The sequence below is a fragment of the Syngnathus acus genome, chromosome 13 (assembly GCF_901709675.1).
Source record: "Syngnathus acus chromosome 13, fSynAcu1.2, whole genome shotgun sequence".
Classification (NCBI taxonomy): domain Eukaryota; kingdom Metazoa; phylum Chordata; class Actinopteri; order Syngnathiformes; family Syngnathidae; genus Syngnathus; species Syngnathus acus.
Window position 1 is genome coordinate 12,763,833 of NC_051098.1, and position 18,240 is coordinate 12,782,072.

At 47.3% G+C, this 18,240-nt stretch overlaps 1 protein-coding gene across 9 annotated transcripts in view; it reads left to right on the forward strand.

Moving 5' to 3' along the window:
* The window catches only part of tenm4 (teneurin transmembrane protein 4), a 97,747-nt gene that overhangs the window by 36,006 nt on the left and 43,501 nt on the right, over positions 1-18,240 (forward strand). For 5 of the 9 annotated variants that reach the window (XM_037267070.1, XM_037267071.1, XM_037267073.1 and 2 more), the window contains 8 exons: positions 3,227-3,476; positions 5,079-5,177; positions 7,071-7,306; positions 10,120-10,275; positions 11,553-11,767; positions 12,884-13,094; positions 17,036-17,137; positions 17,255-17,449. In XM_037267070.1, the coding sequence (XP_037122965.1) occupies positions 3,227-3,476; positions 5,079-5,177; positions 7,071-7,306; positions 10,120-10,275; positions 11,553-11,767; positions 12,884-13,094; positions 17,036-17,137; positions 17,255-17,449 (1,464 nt within the window). The remainder of the gene's footprint in view (positions 1-3,226; positions 3,477-5,078; positions 5,178-7,070; positions 7,307-10,119; positions 10,276-11,552; positions 11,768-12,883; positions 13,095-17,035; positions 17,138-17,254; positions 17,450-18,240) is intronic. The other 4 variants (XM_037267075.1, XM_037267080.1, XM_037267079.1 and 1 more) reach the window with 1 other exon arrangement.

The window sequence follows — 18,240 nt, forward strand, 5'->3', positions numbered from 1 at the left end:
GGATTGATAGTTTTACGCCTCCCGCATCTTCTAAACACATTTGCATTTATCAAAGCATGCTTGAAATGTTTCCACTAAGTATTCCTGAACTACCGAAGAGGACTCTTGCTTGTGTTGTTGTCCAAATCAAGGCAAAATGTGCTTTTATTTTTTACTCCTGGTGTTTAATGTGAAAGTTGCTTCATCGCAGCACAAATCGACATCATGCTCCCACACATCATTGCCAAACATGCTGTCCATCTCTGTACCACCTCCCAACACTGCATCATAGTCGTATGGCGTTACACAGGGTTCAATGTTGGGGCCCCTTCTGTTTTCATTATACTTGCTGCAAGAAAGCACAATGTTTATATATCATAATAAGGTTCCGCGGGTTCTTCATTCCCACTGCTGTCAGACTCTACACCTGATCATGTGTTGGGTTCCTTCCGTATCATCTCTACCACTACTAGTGGCACTTGTCCTTGTTTGTCTGTAATTTATCCATTTTTACATTTGGCACTTGTTTCTTGTATTCTTGCACTCTTGAACGCTGCTGCGATAAAGTCCCCACTGTGGGATAAAGTTCTATCAAATCAAATATCTATCTATCTATAGTACTTATAGATAGATATATAAACACAAACAGGTGTCAAACCAACTGGCTGTCTAGTCGATGTTCAACACTTGAAGTTGCATGTCGTTAGCAAGCCTGTCCGTCAAAATATGCTTTTTACGTGACGTCAGTCCGTGGCTCAAAACAAGAATGGGAAGAACTGTACTTTGATGAAAATACCAATAACATCAATGATAAATCAACTTTGACTTGACTTGCACAACATTATAGTCGAGTACAACGAAATCTTGCATGTGTGTCGCATGCGTTTATGGTTCTGAGCCGTCATAGTACAGTTTTTCTGTTTTTACACTCAGTTTGGTCTAGCAAGTATGCCTCCTGGCAACATGCTGTTATGTGTGACATCTAAAGCACTACAATTAGTAATGCAGGCAGCTCAGTGGTTGAGCCACCGTGTGTTTGTTGTTCGCTCTACGCTACCTGTTTGTTAGCTCTCCGACAAGTCTGGGAGAGACGGCTGCTATTCCCGCGTCGAGCTTCCCCGCGGACTCGTCGAACGGTGCAGGAAAGAGTGGGCTCGGGGCGAGCTGGCACAAAAATGTTGCTTGACTGCCTTCATGACAAATTCTATTTGTATTTTCTTTTTTTAATAGGCAAATACTACTCGCCTGGAAATAGTGCAGTGGTGATTAGCCATAGGCGCTGCCGAGCTAAGCGAGATGTAATGATTTATTTAGGAGGCCCATAGCTTTTGATTAATGTTGTCCAACCCAATGGCTCACGCTCGGACACTTTCCACGGGGGCTGGCGGGGCTCCTTTTGTATGTCACGCCGCTTGAGCGCAGCACATGCTTTTGCGTAATAGCTACCATGCACGTTTTTTGGAATGTGGGAGGAAAACAGAGCAAACCCACGCAGGCATGGGGAAGACATGCAAACTCCACACAGGAAGGCCGGACCCTAGACCCTAACCCTAACCCCTGCAAATTTAAAGCTGATTTCCTTTTATTAGAGTTGTACTTTTCTTTTGCTGGATGTAACAGCTGCTAGCAAAATGTCTAATATGCTAATTGGTAAAGCTGTCGGCACCAAACGCTTTACTACTAGCATAATAAAAAATCTGGTGGAATTGTTTAGGTGCTAATTAGCTAATGTCCACCATCCACGCCTGAGAGAGGCCGTAATTCATGTATGTGCTTGAGTTGTTGTGTGTGCAACGTGTTGTGTTGTCAGTCAGCATGTGGGGGAGGAAGATGTCTGCGCTAATGAAGGTGCATTAGCTTAATTACTGGCCCAGAGAAGCGTCAGGAGGCCACAACTGACGCGTGCATCTGCTGGAAAGAAAAATGGAAAAAGTCCTTTTCTTCACACTGAATGCTGTGGAAGGGCTTCTGTTTGGTAAAAGCATGTGAAAGTTTTGCCCTTTGTGGTCCAGTCGCCGTCCTGGCTTTCTCAGTGATAACTAATGAATCGCCTTTTCTTTTCAGCCAGTCAATAGAGGACCATTAATTTTTTTTTTTTTTTTTCGCGCCGTCCTTTTGAATGATTGCGGCTAAGTGGCATTGGCGAGTTTTGTTTTTAGCCCTTTATTTTAAAAGCAACGGTTCACCTGCAGTTCCAATGAGTGTACTCAGTCAGTTGTATTTAATAAGCCATGTCAAATGTAAAAATGATTTAGTATATAAAGAAAAAACACGGCTATCCTCTTGCTTTTTCTTTTCTCCCAGTTCTAACTTTTACATTGACCCGTTACATAACAGAAGGGTTGAATTATTAATATTAATTAATATAATATTAATTAATATTTTTTTCCAACATAGATGTGCCCCTATTAAAAAACAAAACAAAATGGTTGATGGATTTATGAACAGTTCAAAATAGCATGCAGTAAGTGTTATGGCTAACAATTCCGGCTTCATGTAGAAAACAAAATTAATATCAGGAAAAGCCTGCCGTGTTTAATTGAAAGCACTTTCAATTACGGCAGGTGTCTGCTGTATCATATTTGTTCACGAAATATGATTTTCCTCCATGCATGTGTGCCTTTACGTACCACATTAGCATAATCTTATTAGCGCAGTTTGGGCTTCGGTATGGAAGGTCATCCCCCGAAAATCACGCCGGTCCCTTTTTATTTTATTTTTTTTCCCCCCGCGGCATCTCCGCCTCAGCAGCCGGGCTAATTACTAGGGAAGCGCCCCGCTCGGCCATCTGTCGACGCGACACGAGCGTGATATACAGTAGCGCCCCCCCCTCCTGCAAAACACTCTCCTTGTCTGGGCTCCCGACCATGAAATATGTGGCGCTGAACCGGGTTCAAACCAGAGTGGAAGGTAAATCAGCGCCCGGTGCACTCTTTGCAGATGGCCAATGAAAAATGCACATTATAAATCTAAACGAGCTTGTCGCTCGCTAGTTTATGGCGTCCGGGTTCTATCTCTGCCCCCCTTTTTTTTTCTTTTTTTTTTTTTTTGACCGTGTGTCATAAAACACTTCAAAGTGTTTGAGCAGAAAAGAAAAGACGACGAAGACGCCAGATGACTAAAAACTGTTTTTATTATCTAGTTGTGTCTGTTTGTTTTGCGCGTTCTGCTCTCGCCGTTTGACTTTTGTGTCCCCCGGACCAAAGCAATCTTGAATAATTAGCATTTCCCTCTTGTTTTTTTGCAGACGGCGTCTTTCAGAACCACCCTCGGCTGCGCACGCCCCCCTTGCCGCTGTCCCACTCGCACTCGCCCAACCACCTTCAACACCATGCGGCCTCCATCAACTCCTTGAACCGAGGAAACTACACGCCGCGGAGCAACCCCAGCCCCGCGCCCACCGACGGCGGATCCTCGGCACACCCCGACGGCGGCGTCCCGGATGCAGGTGCCCCGGACAACTGGTTGCTCAACAGCAACATCCCGCTGGAGACCAGGTAGAGTCTTCTAAACCAGAGGTGTCAAACTCATTTTTGTCGTGGGCCGCATCGTAATTATAGTTTCCTTCGGAGGGCCATTATGACTGTCAACCCAAATAAATGTATGAACGCCTCATATTATGGACTATGAAACAAACTGACAAATAACTCGTTTTCAAATTAGACTAGTAAAAACTGTTAGAATTTTTATTTGAGAAAAGATTAATTTTAAAAGTGAACACAATTTAGTAATGAATGAATTTGATGCACAATTTGTCCGCGGGCCACATAAAATGATGTGGGCGGGCCGTATCTGGACCCCGATCCTTGGGTTTGACACCTGTGTTCTAAACGCACATAGATTAAAAAAAAAATCCTATATGAAGCCATAACCAATGGTAAAATCCAAATATCAAGTTTAAATATATGTCTAAAATATTTTGACAGACAAAAACCAAACACAATTTCAAGTAGGATGTCAGAGCTGACGAGTGAGTGACTATCAAGAGAAAAGTGGCGCTTTTGCGGCCTTTTGTTTACGGGTCGGTCACCGTGGCGACGCGGCCGGGTCTCAATTATAATCACAAGAGAAATGTGGTGCCGACTCTTAATCAAGCGGCACGGCGCGGCGTGACGCACGTTCACGGACAGGGATGGTCTGGCATCAAGTGCATCCGTCCCGTGTCATGGGTGTTAACGCGGCGCTGCTCTCATTAGTAACACGTCAGAGCAAATCAAGAAAAGTGACCACTCGCCAGATGATGGCCTCGTCCTGCTTGATTATTTGGAGAAGCTTTGCAGTGGTTTGATTCATCGGTCTTGTCCAGCTCGGTTAATTTCCTTCTGGAACAAATGTCGTCATCGAGCGTCTACAGTCGCTATGGCTCAGCGAGTGAACTTTTTTTTTTGTCAACGTAAGAAAGTGAAAAACCCTTTCCCCAAACTTTGGATATTAACAAACTAGCCAATAGCGTGATAATGGCCCTCGGAATCAAAATGTGAATTCCGCCGCGTTCGGTCGCATTCCGATCTGGTATCTGGCCCCATCTTCTTTTTTTTTTTTTTTTTTTTTCCTCTCCCCCTTCCTGAGCTCAGGTATCTGTGCTCATTAAAAGTTGGATTCCTCGCCTGAGAAAATACTTCAAAAGCAGGACGTTTCTCTCGGAGCACAAGCCCTGTCGTCGCATGCGGCAGCTCTGTTCCTCCATTGTTGTTTGCTTATGGAGCAGACGGGGGAATTTTAGCATGAACTGAAAATGTCCCTTATTTGGGCGAGGCTTGTGCAAAAGCATCCGTCATTAAGGCTGCTTCCTCATGTGAAAGCAATCGTCGCGACAAGCCGCGTTTGCAAGTGTCGTCCCCGCCGGGCAACGGCGGAGCTGAACATGCCCCCGTTGTTACCAAATGAATTTGCGTTGCCTATTCGCCTCATGTCACCCGCCGCCACTTCGGTGACGGCTTCGCTGGGACGACACGTGGTAGTGGTCGAGGTTGCGCAAGATGTTCAATGTCCCACGCTGTCTGTCTGTCCATTTAGAGCGCAACGTTGTATTTTCCTTGTGCTTCCCCGCACGCGCATCTCACCAGCGGCTTCATATTCATCTCTCCACCTGTGTGTAGAAACATAGCAAAGCAGGCATTCCTTGAGACTTTACAGGACCACCCCATTGAGATGGACAATCTGGCGTCGGCGCGCCGCGACGCCGCCTACAACGACGGGTAGGTCGCATGCTCGCCCCGCTTCTGTCACCGATGCCTTGCGCTATGTTTCCATCAGACATTCTCTGCTCTCAAAATGTCATCCATGTTTGTGTGTGTATTTGTGTGCCAGAAGCTCAATCCGTCCCCATGTAGCCCTTTAGCAAATAATGAAGCGTAATCGCTAACTTAAGAGAGCATGCAAAACGGAGCCCGCGTGTCCGATTGCAAGGCAACGAAAGCACATTATTTTCTCTTGGACAATCAGTGAAGAAAAATAACGATACCTCGAAAGGCTCTTAGTAGAGCGTGGACCTCTGCCAAGGACGGGAAGTCATGCCAGACGGCTGTAGATTGGTCCCTCGGGCTTAGCGGCGAGATTAATACTGAACATAAGAGAAACAAAGCAGCAAACGCTCCAGTTGTGCTTGATACTGTTCTGCTCCAGGCCTCTAGGTGGCGGTAATGCACTCTTGGTCACCATTACTATACTGGGAAAGTTCAAAACAAAACAAAATAAAAACATTATGGTAGTTCCCAAACCACTCGTCGAAAACGTTCATGTAAAATTTTACTAATTTAGTGGGCAAAATATATTTATCATAAAAATCAACAAATCCAAATTTTCACTGAGAGCGCCCACACAAGGTGACGTAGTCCAACCTAAGTGGCTGTAATCCACTTAAGAAAATTCCCTCGATCCGCACCTTTATCCCATTCCCAGAACAATCAGTTAATTGGATTTTACGCTCGAGTAGTTTTTGTGCGCAAGTATAAACACGTGCGATTAAAGCCTGCCGCTCCTCTGAACAAGAAGAATCACAAATATATAACAAGACGCACGAAAAGCCTTAAAGACTCGTGCACGGAAAGTTTGCCGTATCGATTTGAAGCAAGCAGCCATTTTGAACGGATTCCAAGCCTCGTACGTGACAAAGTTGGACTCAGGAATTCAGCCAAATGAGCTCCAATCAGATGGACGCAAAGTTTCGAGATATGATCTCCTACTGGAGAAATTGCCCAAATGCGTCATTGGCAAGCAGCTCTCCTTGACGGGTCTTAGCCAACCTTTATTGATCCAAGGGAAATATTTTATATTTGAGGAATCTCACTGCGCACCAGCAAATGAAAATGTCACAAAGTGATGAATTCTAAAATGGTGTGGTCGTAAAAAGAGAATTTACTTCCGCCGCCTGTCATTGCACGTCCCGAGCACGGATTGATGGACAAATACATTATTTGTTACAAAATAATCCTCTTGGAGGGGGCGGAGCAACACGCTACGGTTACATGATCATTTCAAAATTGCAGTTTTAATTAATAATAGCCGACGGGTGCCACACAAACTATATGGCCGAATTATATGGAGGCTTTTTTCATAGATGTCGGGAAAAGTGACCGCCATAAATCGTCAACCTGCACCGCCCCGGCCCGCCCCGCCCCTGTGTTTAAAAGTAACACATGTTCCCAGTCACGTCCTTGGTGGCACATCGTAATGTGCCCTTTAATCACGTCCGCCTCTTGTCGCCGTGTCAGTAAAAGAGCCTTGACAGTGGCGCGGCCGTTTCTGATGGACCGCCACTTCGGCCCGTCTGACGTGGCCCGGGCCAGCCGAATGAATAGCCTTGACGCCTTTCCCGGGAATTACTCATTGGACGTTCTGCCGTGAATACGGGGGGGAAAAAATGAGGTTGATTTGATATTGATTCACTCGGGCATAGTCAAGGGCACCCAATTGCCGGAACCCGTCTGTGGGACAGAACACCTGAAAGGACCACAGATATTTTTTTAATCTGGCGGCTAATCCAGCCGCACGGTTACCATGGCGACGGTACAGAGTGTGCCTGGGAACACAATTACACGTGATAGACAAGACGGCGTGGATATGGACTCAAGCCATTTTGCTCCCCGCAGGCACTTCCTGTTCAAGCCAGGCGGAACCTCGCCCATGTATTGCAGCACGTCGCCGGGGTACCCGCTGACCTCCAGCACGGTGTACTCGCCTCCCCCGCGGCCCCTCCCCCGCAGCACCTTTTCCCGGCCCGCCTTCAGCCTGAAGAAGCCCTACAAGCACTGCAACTGGAAATGCGCCGCCCTCAGCGCCATCCTGCTGTCCGTCACGCTGCTCTTCTTGCTGGCCTACTTCATCGGTACGTCGCCGTCTATTTTTAAAAAAAATTCCTCACCTTGGCCGTAATAACGTGGTCACTTGAGAGAAGCGCAATGGTCATTCTTGGTGATGTCTGCTGGTCAGATAAGAAAAGACTTGCTCATTTTCTTTCTTTTTTTTGTTAATAAAATTCACCCCAACCTGCGCGGTGGCCCCAGCTGGCTAAAGGCTATCTTTGTGCTATTAAATCAGCTCTTCCCCGTTTGGCCAGCACCTAAGTGAATTACACACGGGTAATACACGCTATCATTTATCTCTATGATCTATATTTTATTTGGTCTGACGACGGAAACGCCAAAAGGTGTTTGTGTGGGGGGGGCAAAATTTGGTCAATCCGGCCCACCAAACATTTCGATAATCAAGTGTCTGCAGTAATTTAGGTGACAGACACACAAATTAATTTGGGGTAATTGCGGTTGGTCAAAGAGCGAGCCCCGGAATTTAGACTCAATTGGTCCAGAATAACAAAAGTTTTGCTCTCCTCTAATTAGCCGGCGCACCTGATACTGTGGACTCTCTTGTATTTCAGCCAGACAAATTAATTTTTCATTTAGAATAGATATTATGCCATGACAATCAGGGAAGGCAATCAATTTCCGGCTCTTCCTTCCCCTCCGAGGATGGGGCGCACTAAAAATCTGCATTAATTGTAATCCATTTTATTGAAAAATTCATTATTTTGTCAAAAGATTATTAGCTGCGTTGTGGGGCCGGCGGTGATTAAAGATAAAGATGAGGGATTTAAGGAGAATGAAAGTGGATTTGGGGGGGGCCTGGCCCAAAGCCCTGTTTCATCACGCTGTGTAATTATACCAAAAAAAAAAAATCTCTGAGTGCATCAAAACACAATGAGAGCGAGGTTGGGCCCAATCAGCGGTGGTGTTTAATTAAATGCCTGATGAGAAAATGCTTTTGATTTGGAGTGCAATTAATTGCGCCGGCTTGTAATTGGGAGAGTTGGAGGCGAGATGTCTAATTAGGCCAATTATGCCTTGCCACGCATTGCGACCTGAGACTTGCTTTCCTCGCCAAACACAATCACGCGCCAGTCACGGCGTGATCAGTCAAAGATGCTAATCGCGCGTTACGTTCAATTTAAACATCCACAGCGGCCGATGAGTTCAAATCCAATGGAGAGTTCAGATGTCTCTTTGATGATTAAAAATCATCGACATGAGGAGAAATGCGTCCGTCGCCTCAGAGGAGCTCGGCCGGCCGACTCACCTCAGAGTTTTTCGCTTGCATGTCCTCTAATTGGCTCCCGGCGTGACCCGACTTTTCTGCCAAGATGTAAGTGAAAGCGGGCCACAACTTGTGCCGGGGAAAAACTCTTGACAGGTCGTCACCTTGTCGAGAAGCACGGCTTGTCTCCGTCGCTGGGCTGTCTCATTAGAAGTGTCTAGTTAGTCCTACAAAACCCTCCGAGTGTCATTGCAAAAAAAAGACAACAAAATAGGGCGTCTCGTGACAGATAGATACCCCGGCGTAAATCTTTAACGACGGGAGCGCTCGTTTGCCATCCGAGGCCTCGGGGACGGACGGGATGAAGAATGAAACCCAGCAAAGACGCATTACTAGGACACTCGCGTCGACACGTCCCGCCCGGTGACTTTGTGAAAGTGCGTTTCCCACATCCCAACGCGCTCACTTTGTCCCTCTCTGGCCGTGAAAGCACAAATCAAAGAGGAGAGGCTCTCGGCAGCTTTGGCAATGACAAACAAACAAAAAGCCCGGCGCTGGGTTTGTTCACCGCTTGTCATTGCGGACATAGATCAATGCCTCGTCGAGAGAACTTCTCGGAGAGGGAAGCGCAAAGGCGAGGTTTGCCGTTTATTGGAAGCCGTGTACATGTGTATTCAGAGCCACTTGGACTTTGCCGTTCAATTCAGCTCAAGTGCGTTCGTACGCCACTTGTTCTTTGATTCTGCCTGAGATGTAAATCACAGGAAGACGTGACTCCGCTTTGCCGTGCGTCAAACACATCAAATGAGGATGACAACCGACGCGTATATGATGTAAAGGTTTTTTTTGTTGCAACGTTTATGTAAACGAATGACAAGTCGCTCTTTCAAGCCAGAAGAAAGTACACAAAAGATCAAACTATGAAAATCTTTTCCCCACCTTGTCAAGCAACGACAGGTGCTCGGCTGAATTTCAAATCAGCTGAACTGAAGTAGGAAGGGAGGTTTAAAGGAGTGCCAATTTTAAAATGTATCAATGAATTGCTTGCTTATTTACTCAAAGAAAAGGAAGAAATGGCCCTATTGAGTCGCCGGGCCTTTTTTCTGCTGACTGTAGAATTCCGTCCTTTTTCTTTTTGCCTGGCTAAGCTCATCTTGTCCATTCTGGTATTGGTGATCTGTCACCACCCCTCCCTCCTCCGCCACCACCATTGTAGGCCGTTTTTTTTTTTTTGTAAAATATCAGCATGCTTCATCCGCCGAGTTGACATTGGAATATCCTCCGTGTCTGCGAGCTGTTTTTTTTTGGGGGGGGGGCTTCAGTCTTGTCATTGAGGATGTGTGGGGGCAGGGCAATCGGCTCGGAGTGATCACAAGGCAGCACGGTGGTCGTCAGGCAGATGTCGCTCGGGGTCAACACACCGCCCGAATGCGCAAGCTCGGCGGAATTTGCCATTAACCATTAAACCGACCATCTTTCAGCTTTGTAGCTTTTGCTTTTCGTCGGCTTGAGCCTTTCACACACAAACTTACTAGCAGCAGCGTTTCTAAACTATCTTTGGTCCTGCTTATTTTGGGAGAAATTCCAATTCCACTTGTTTGTTCTTTGTAGCCATGCACCTTTTGGGACTGAACTGGCACCTGAAGCCCACGCAGCGACAGATGTACCACGTAACGGACGACAACACAAGCGGCGTTCCGTTCCCCACCGACCTGAGCTTGAGGCCGCTGGGCTCGGAGACGCCCGATCGCAGAGGCAAAGACGACGGTAAGTTGCGGACGCTTTATCGCGGCGGCTCAGCCGCAAAGTTTTGTCGGAGGGAACCGAAGATTGCCAGTGACATTTGTGGCCAATCGCCGGTTGTTTTTGTGCTACTCGGGCCTCGGTGGCGTGCGACCAGATCTGCATTGTAATCCCATCAAAGTGCTTGTCAGTGGGCAAGTCTTGTTTGTTCCTGAAGGGACAAAATGGGGGAGGATTAGCCACTCGCTCACCCCTCATAACGGATGTGATCCCCCCCCCCCCCGCCCGCCCGGACAGCCGTGCCTGGCAGCCAACGAAAGCATGTGCTGGCCCCGCGGTAGCGACGGCTCGGCTCCAGCAAAACTTTGCTCGCTTCCACGGCAAATGGGCCAAAATGTAGCTGTGCCATTTGCCACTGGCAGGCCGCAAAAGGTACACCACGGGCTCATTAGCATACAAATGCATCCCGCGCTTGTTTTTTTTTTTTTTTATCGTTCAATACACGGCATGGTTGAGCCAACGAAGAAAAGGTCCGAGGATGGCAAATCGATGTTTTTTGCAAGACGTCTCATTCTGGGCCGCCGTTAGCGCTAACGTCCCTTATCTTGTTTTGCCGCCGCAGCACTGGCGCGACATTGACATGGCATTCAGCCAAATCAGCTAATTGGCTTGCTGGTGACTGACACGTAAACCGCCCAATCATAGCACACGGAAAGTCAGCAAACTTCATTTTATACACACAATGTGGTTCAGATAATTACGAAAAATATTTCAAGCAAAATGTCAGCGGCTTTTTCAAGCCGTTAAACTCGGCCGCCCGCTGCCGCCGCGTGTTGCTATGGGTCGCCCGTCAGCGCGGGACGAACAGATGTTGTCACTTCCACCCGGTCCGCCACCAGGTGCAAGAAGCAGCATATGGAGCTTTCCACCTTTTCGGCTGCGTGGAGCTTTCCAGATCCTCCGCAAATATAATTACATCTCTCTTTATTACTGTAGTTTCAATTACAACTGTACGACTCGGTTTTTTTTCCCTCTCTTGTAGCATTTGTGCAGCCATATGTTCGACCTTTTTAATTCAGTTTCCCCCAGACGTGCCATTACTTCGATGCGAAAAAAGTGCAGAGGTTTAAATTACAAAGCAACAAGGGGCAAGTACGTGTTTGATAGATTTTCACGCGTCAAGCGGTGAACTCATTAAAGCAACCTACCTGCATTTTCTTTTTCACTCCTCCTTTTGAGGAACGACAGGAACGGTCACACCGAGTCCTTGCTGATATTTTTCGCCGCAATCTCTTTCTCAGGCAAATCGGACGGCTTGTTTCCCGACGACAGCTACGTGGACATGGGCGAGATCGACGTGGGCCGCAAGGTCGCGCAGCAGATCCCGCCCGGCGTCTTCTGGCGCTCGCAGATCTTCGTGGACCACCCCATGTACATGAAGTTCAACGTGTCACTCAGCAAGGACGCCTTAGTCGGGGTCTACGGGAGGCGGGGCCTGCCCCCGTCTCACACGCAGGTGGGAGTCGCTCTTTGAACCGGCGAGGATTTACCCGGCTTTAGCGGCAAATTAAGGCTAGCTAGCTTGTCACGTTTTGTCGCATGTTTGAGCAGTCTGAGGTTTACCTATGACTTACAGAAAATCGACTTGACATCTGGCAGGAATCCATTTCTGTCGTCAAACAGTTCTACTTTTGTTTATACTGGTAAAAAGAAGGGCATTGTGTTTACAATAATGTCGACACGGAATGAGCAATTTTCCACATTTCTGCTCTGCGGCAGAATATAAATGGCTATATTGTTAGTTCCCGCGCGGAATCAATTCATAAGCCTTTCTCTCATGTTATGAATCACCTTCCTTTGTTACGACGTCGAGGATTTACAATAGATTTCTGTGCAGTGGCGTGTCGTCGATGAATCACGTCAAAGGAAACGGAGCCTCGCGGGGTGCGGCCGGAGCAAGGATTTTCCTTTTGCTCTAATTTCCCGCAGATATAGCTCGTTATGAATCATATCTGGCCGCCTAGCCCACACTCTAGATTTCATTCTCTTAGCACAACTGCCGTTTTGCTTTTTCCCCAAGTCCAATTTTGCCGGAAATTACCATCCGGTGTCATTTAGTTGTTGTTTTTTTTTTTTCAGCCTGGTGCTGTGCGGAGAGTGGCGCTTTCTTACCTGTAGCTGATCAGAGTGGCGATGAAAGTGAAATGTGGCCTCATTGTTATTCATGGAATCTCCGCTGATATGATGAAGCGACTGCTCGTAGATGTTATTTGGCAAACTCACTTAATTACTTCCCCCGACTTTCCATTAAAGCAAACAATCTCGGCCGCTTTTATGGAAAATTGACAGCTTTGAAGCCAAGTTGATGACGCAAGCTTGTTATCGGCAAATTGTGTCGTTAGCGCCGCTAGTATCTGTCCGTTTATTGGATCAGGTTGTCTTCTCCTATTTCGATTTAGCCGTTTGAAAATAAGCTAAGGCTAACTGATCACTAGCTAACTATAATGTTAATGCTAATTCCGCTATGGCTGTGGAAGGATAACTTATTCATGCAGACCAAATGAGTGCTCGCGTCTCACGTGTCGCTCTTCTTAATCCCGCCTTTGCTCACGTTCTCCCGTCTGGTCCGCAGTTTGACTTTGTGGAGCTGCTGGACGGCCGGCGACTCCTGGTCCGCGGCCCCCCGGGCCTGGAAGGGCCCGCCGCCCTGCAGCGGAGCCTGGCGCCCATCGCAACACACGACACGGGCTTCATCCGGTACATGGAGTCCGGCATCTGGCACCTGGCCGTCTACAACGACGGCAAGGACGTGGAAACGGTCTCTTTTCTCACCACTGCCATCGGTGAGCACCCTCGGACAGCCAAGTCCGATTTTCCTCAGATATTTTTGCTCAACTATTCCTCAGTGGAGTTATGTCTCTGGAGTGCTTGCTCACCCCTTTAGTATGAAATTTTACAAGCAAGTTAATCCTTTCTTCTGTTAGCCGGCTGTTCTGAATTGACCTTTCCCAATTTAGCTAATTACCGGAATGGTGCCCCCCTACTCCAAGTTTGTCCGCCCACGAGATTTTCCATTTTCAAACGCTCCCCTGTCAAAGCCAAAATGCAAAGCAGAACTTGACACACAATTTATTAAGTCGTTTGCATCTTTCGACAGATTTCCAAAGATGAAGAAACTGCATGTGTAACAAGTTCAGTCTGGCAAAAAGTACAAAATCAGGACATGCCCCCCCGAGGAGGTCATTTAGGGATCGTAATATCCTCATTAGCGCGAGTGTCTCATGAGCCAATCAGGGGGTCCAGCCAATTGAGTTTTGAGTGTACACTCCTACCCCCCCCCTCTCCTCAATTTGCTCCAGTTTCAACTTGTGTGATACCTCTTTGTTAGCACTTTGCGCTAGGTGAGGAGGGGACTTAGGAGGTGTCAGCTTTCACAACCGTGGCAGCTGGGAACTCTCCTCACATGCTTTTTAATTAAAAGCTCCTGGGTCGCTGCGACAGGGGCCTTAGCCAGAACAGGATCGATGTAGTTTTGTCCACATTCAACCCCCCCATGCGCCCACCCGCTGTGCCAACAGCAGCTGCAATTCAATATTTATGCTATGATATGACACACGGGGCAAGTCAGGCCGGCGTGTTTACTTTGGTTATTTCTTCTCGACGGGAGTGCATGAAGGTTCCCCGCCGTCGCCGAGCGGGGAAGGCTTGAGCCGAAAAAGGCCCGACAGCGTGGCGAATTGGGCGAGAGGGGGGGCCGAGGCGGGGGGGGGGGGCTGTTAGTGGGTTGGGCGGGATTACTCAGAGTTGCGCCTCTCTTGGTTGGTTTGCATCGGAGCTCTTGTGCCCACAGGAGGGCCTCTTTTGGAAAATGGGTCACCGCTTAAGTGCCCTTCAGCAGAAATTGAATCCCACCAACTGGCTGAGCCGCAGAGGCTCGGAGTTGACCTTCAAACGGGGGCGCTCAGGTAGAGGAATGTGGGAGATCAAAAAGAAGCGGCAGCTCCTATATTGTCTGCCTTTGAGTTTTACACATATTCCAATTTCTCCGTACGCCACTCAGGTCGAGCGACATGGAGTCGAAGCTGCCTTGTCCTTTAGCCGCAGATTGATTCCATAAGCAAACATGTTTGATGTCGTAGATTGCAAACGTGTTCATTTGAAATAGCATCATGCCAATGTCTTCCTCAAAAGAAAACGAATAGTGACGCGTTCTGCTAGCATAGCAAGATAGCAACCTGAGTAGCAAACATGCTAATGGATTCTTTCTGATGAGAAAAGACTGAATGCTAACATGCTAAGCTAACAGAGAAAGATAAACTAGTTCCAGAATCATAATTCAATGTCAAAAGAAGTCACCTGTTGCCATTCGTACAACCGGAGAATAACTTTGTGTTCAATTAAGCGGGCCCAGAACAAACTCATTCGGATTTCAGTACAATAATTTTCTTCGGTGGTGCGCCTTAAGATTTTCTTTCAATGTAACATACGGATGCGCCTCAGGTTCTAAGTGGGCCAGGGGTCCCTGTCCTTAATAATGTAGGTTGCCCTCGTCACTCGCGGCTCCGTGGCCGTGCCAAAACGTGTCCCGGTGACTGTTGTGAATCACAGCTCTCTGGAGCGTGAAGCCATTTGTCCCGGTTCCCTGCCGCCTGACACGGATCCCAGTGCACGCTTGGGGGGAAGGAGGAGGGGTTCTGGTGGCGGTGCCTCGTCATCACTCAGATGTGCCCGGCATCCAAGGGAAAGGCGCTGATTAAACTCACACGCCGGACTGCGGAACTGGCACAATAGTTAGCTTCTCCCGATACGCGGGCGGGGTAATGAATTTCAATGAAGGCCCCCTGCTTGAATCGCTGATTTATGCGTCGGGCCGATTCGGAGCGTGCGGCTAAGAGATATTCATGGCCGCTCGCCGGGGGAGAACACAAGGCAGGAATAACGCGTGGCGTGCTGATGTGAATTCGGCGGAAGTTCATGGCCGCTCAATTAAACGTGACAGCGACGGCTTCCAATTAACGTATGAAAATAGATGGCATGTGCCGGCAGGTTTAAATTTCATGGCGGACAAAAGTTTTGGGATACGCTGATTTTAATTGGTAAAGCGGTATCGCCTGTGGAGTATCGGTGCATTTTTACGAGCACTGCGCAGATCCCCTGACTCAGCCCAACCCCCCTGGTTGAGTGATAAAAAGGGTGTGTCGCAATACTTTTCATCCATATTGTGTATCTTTTTGTAGTTTCACGTTGGAGCCAAGCAGCTCGCCTGCATAATTGCACCCTTGAGAGACATTTGGTACGGCGTGCGTGCCTCGCATCCCACACCTCATTTTCCTACTGTCATTTTACACACACTCGCTGGCAGCTAAAGAAAGCCGAGCCTCCCACTAAAATGATGTTCTTGCCGTCGGAGTTCTCCACAGTGATGGAGCGCCGCGAGAAAGTCCTCCCATGCTCCCCTGATCTATAAGTCAGGCCCAGACAAGCCCGCAGCGGCGCTCAGCGAGTCTCGCCACCGTCCCACTCTTTGTCTCGCCTCACTCGGCCTGGCATCTTCTCCCATGATTGACTCTCTCGAAGAAAGGGAAGCGCAATCCCGAGCTCGGTTTTTCAGAGCTCTTTGTGATAGCACAAGAGGTTCTTTTGTTCGCCAAAAAGATTCGCCCAGGAGCGAGATGGGGAGATTTTTCGTCTCAAATCTCGGCGCCGCCTCGTCGTTTCGTCGTCTTCATTACTTTGACAATTAAGTTGATGTAAGTGCATCATCGCTTGATCGATGTCCTAACAAAAAAAATACGCTTCAGTCTAAATGTCCATTTGGATTATTTGTGTTAAATTAATACAACATGGCACACGCTTCAAGAGATGCTTTGGTGTAACAGAATTATTTATTGCTGACTAGAAAACATTGTCATCCTGAATGCCCATTCATCTCTGGGATTTTTTGCTTGCATATCTATCACATTTGATGAAAATCACAGACGCCGAGGACGTATCATACATCGTCAATAAAATCAAAGAAAACAGCATAATGATTTATTATCTGTCCTTTATTTATTTTATTAACCCTGATGAAAAGCCAGTTTTAACCAGAGATGCCTTTGTGTCTATAAATATATTTTTGACACTGATTTTTAAAAAAAGTCTTTACTTTTTTTCTGCCATATTATTTAGATATTTTTATTCCCTTTTTTTTAGCTTGCGCAATATGGATTTTTCCATGAATTGTCATTTATGGCTATAACATTTAAAGAAAGAAAAATCCACCTGTTGCCTAACCTTACGTTACGTATGTTAACATTTATTTCTTTATAATTATGTTTGATTAGTAACTAAAAATACACTAAAAGAAATTGAGGTAACGTTTAATCAATTTGCTATTTGCTTCGAAGACCGCTCAAGTTTGCCACGAGCATCTCTCGACGGCGTTGTTTTTCCGCCACTGCAAAATAAAAGCACCGTAGTGGCATAGCCATTAGCAACATTACTCGAGTTTGTTGACGATAGCTAGAACGCATTCCCCTCAAATGTGTTGCTTTCGCATTTTTCCGGAGACTTCATTTACTCCGCAAGCTTTCCGTCGAGTACGTTTTCACGCCAGGAAAGCAAATTACAGGAAAAACAGCCCCCGTGAAAACTGTTCATTCCGCAAGAAGTCAGCCTCGTCACCGTCATTAGCGGCGCGGATAATAATTAAGTATGAGACAACGAGGGGGAGGACTGTTGCACTACCATTACCGGCGAAAAGACCTCCTTGATTGCGGTTTTTGTCTTTGCCCCGCTTCAGATTCCGTCGACGACTGTCCCAGCAGCTGCTTCGGGAACGGCGACTGCGTGGCCGGAACGTGCCACTGCTTCCTTGGATTCAAAGGCCCCGATTGCGGCCGAGGTCAGTTGGGCCGTTTAATTACTAGTCCGCAGCGGAAATTCAGATGCTAAAATGCCGCGAGACACGGTTTGACGCTAACGTGTCCTAATGGACTGTCTGCTCTCTTCCTCTTGGCAGCCGCTTGTCCGGTGCTGTGCAGCGGCAACGGCCAGTACCTGAAAGGCCGCTGCATGTGTCACAGCGGCTGGAAGGGCTCCGAGTGCGACGTGCCCACCAACCAGTGCGTGGACGTCACGTGCAGTCACCACGGCACCTGCATCGTGGGCACCTGCATCTGCAACCCGGGCTACAAAGGGGAGAACTGCGAGGAAGGTAGCAAAGCAAGCAGTGGATTTGAGTCGTTTGCAAAAGTTGACCAAAATGTGACAGCTGTGAGAAAGCAGACCAAGTTTGTGCTTTGTGTATTTTACATCCGGCACCTTCATTTAAGACAATTATTGTTTTCGTTTTATTTACACAAAATTTAACCAAGTGATTTATTTTACACATTATTATTATAATATATTGAATATAATATTGTAATATTTTATGCTACACAAACACAAAACTAGAATGTCGTGGTTTGTTGGAAGATTACTTTTTTTGACCAAAAAGTAGCATATACCAGACTTTTTTTTAATTTTTTTTTTAATTAGGGGTCTTTTGTATTTCTCAGATTATTGTCTGCCATGAAACACGTATTATCCAAGGCGAGACTGCGCCCCAAGAAAATCAGTACTCCGGACAAGTGGACACTGTGAAGCGTAATAGTGCTGAAGAAACCGAATTGTCAATGAGCACGGCTGAGCGTTGCAGTCCTCCCCCGCAGCAGCCGTGACTGACAGCCTATAAGCCATGACTATAAGGCAACGCATTAATAACAAAACAGTCCGCGTATTGTGCTGGAAGTCGAACACGGCGTCTGATGTGAATCCGGCGGGAGCTCGGCGGCGGATGCGGCCCGAGCAGATAAGAGTGAGGCGGCCATTGTGTTTGTCAGCTCTTGAAGGCTCTCATTTCAAGATGAAAAATGGCACAGGGGGTTTGATAAATGGGGGTGCGCATCATCCATAGGCCCCCCATTCTATTTGGGGTTGGCGTGTCAGCGGTTAGTGGCAGCGGGG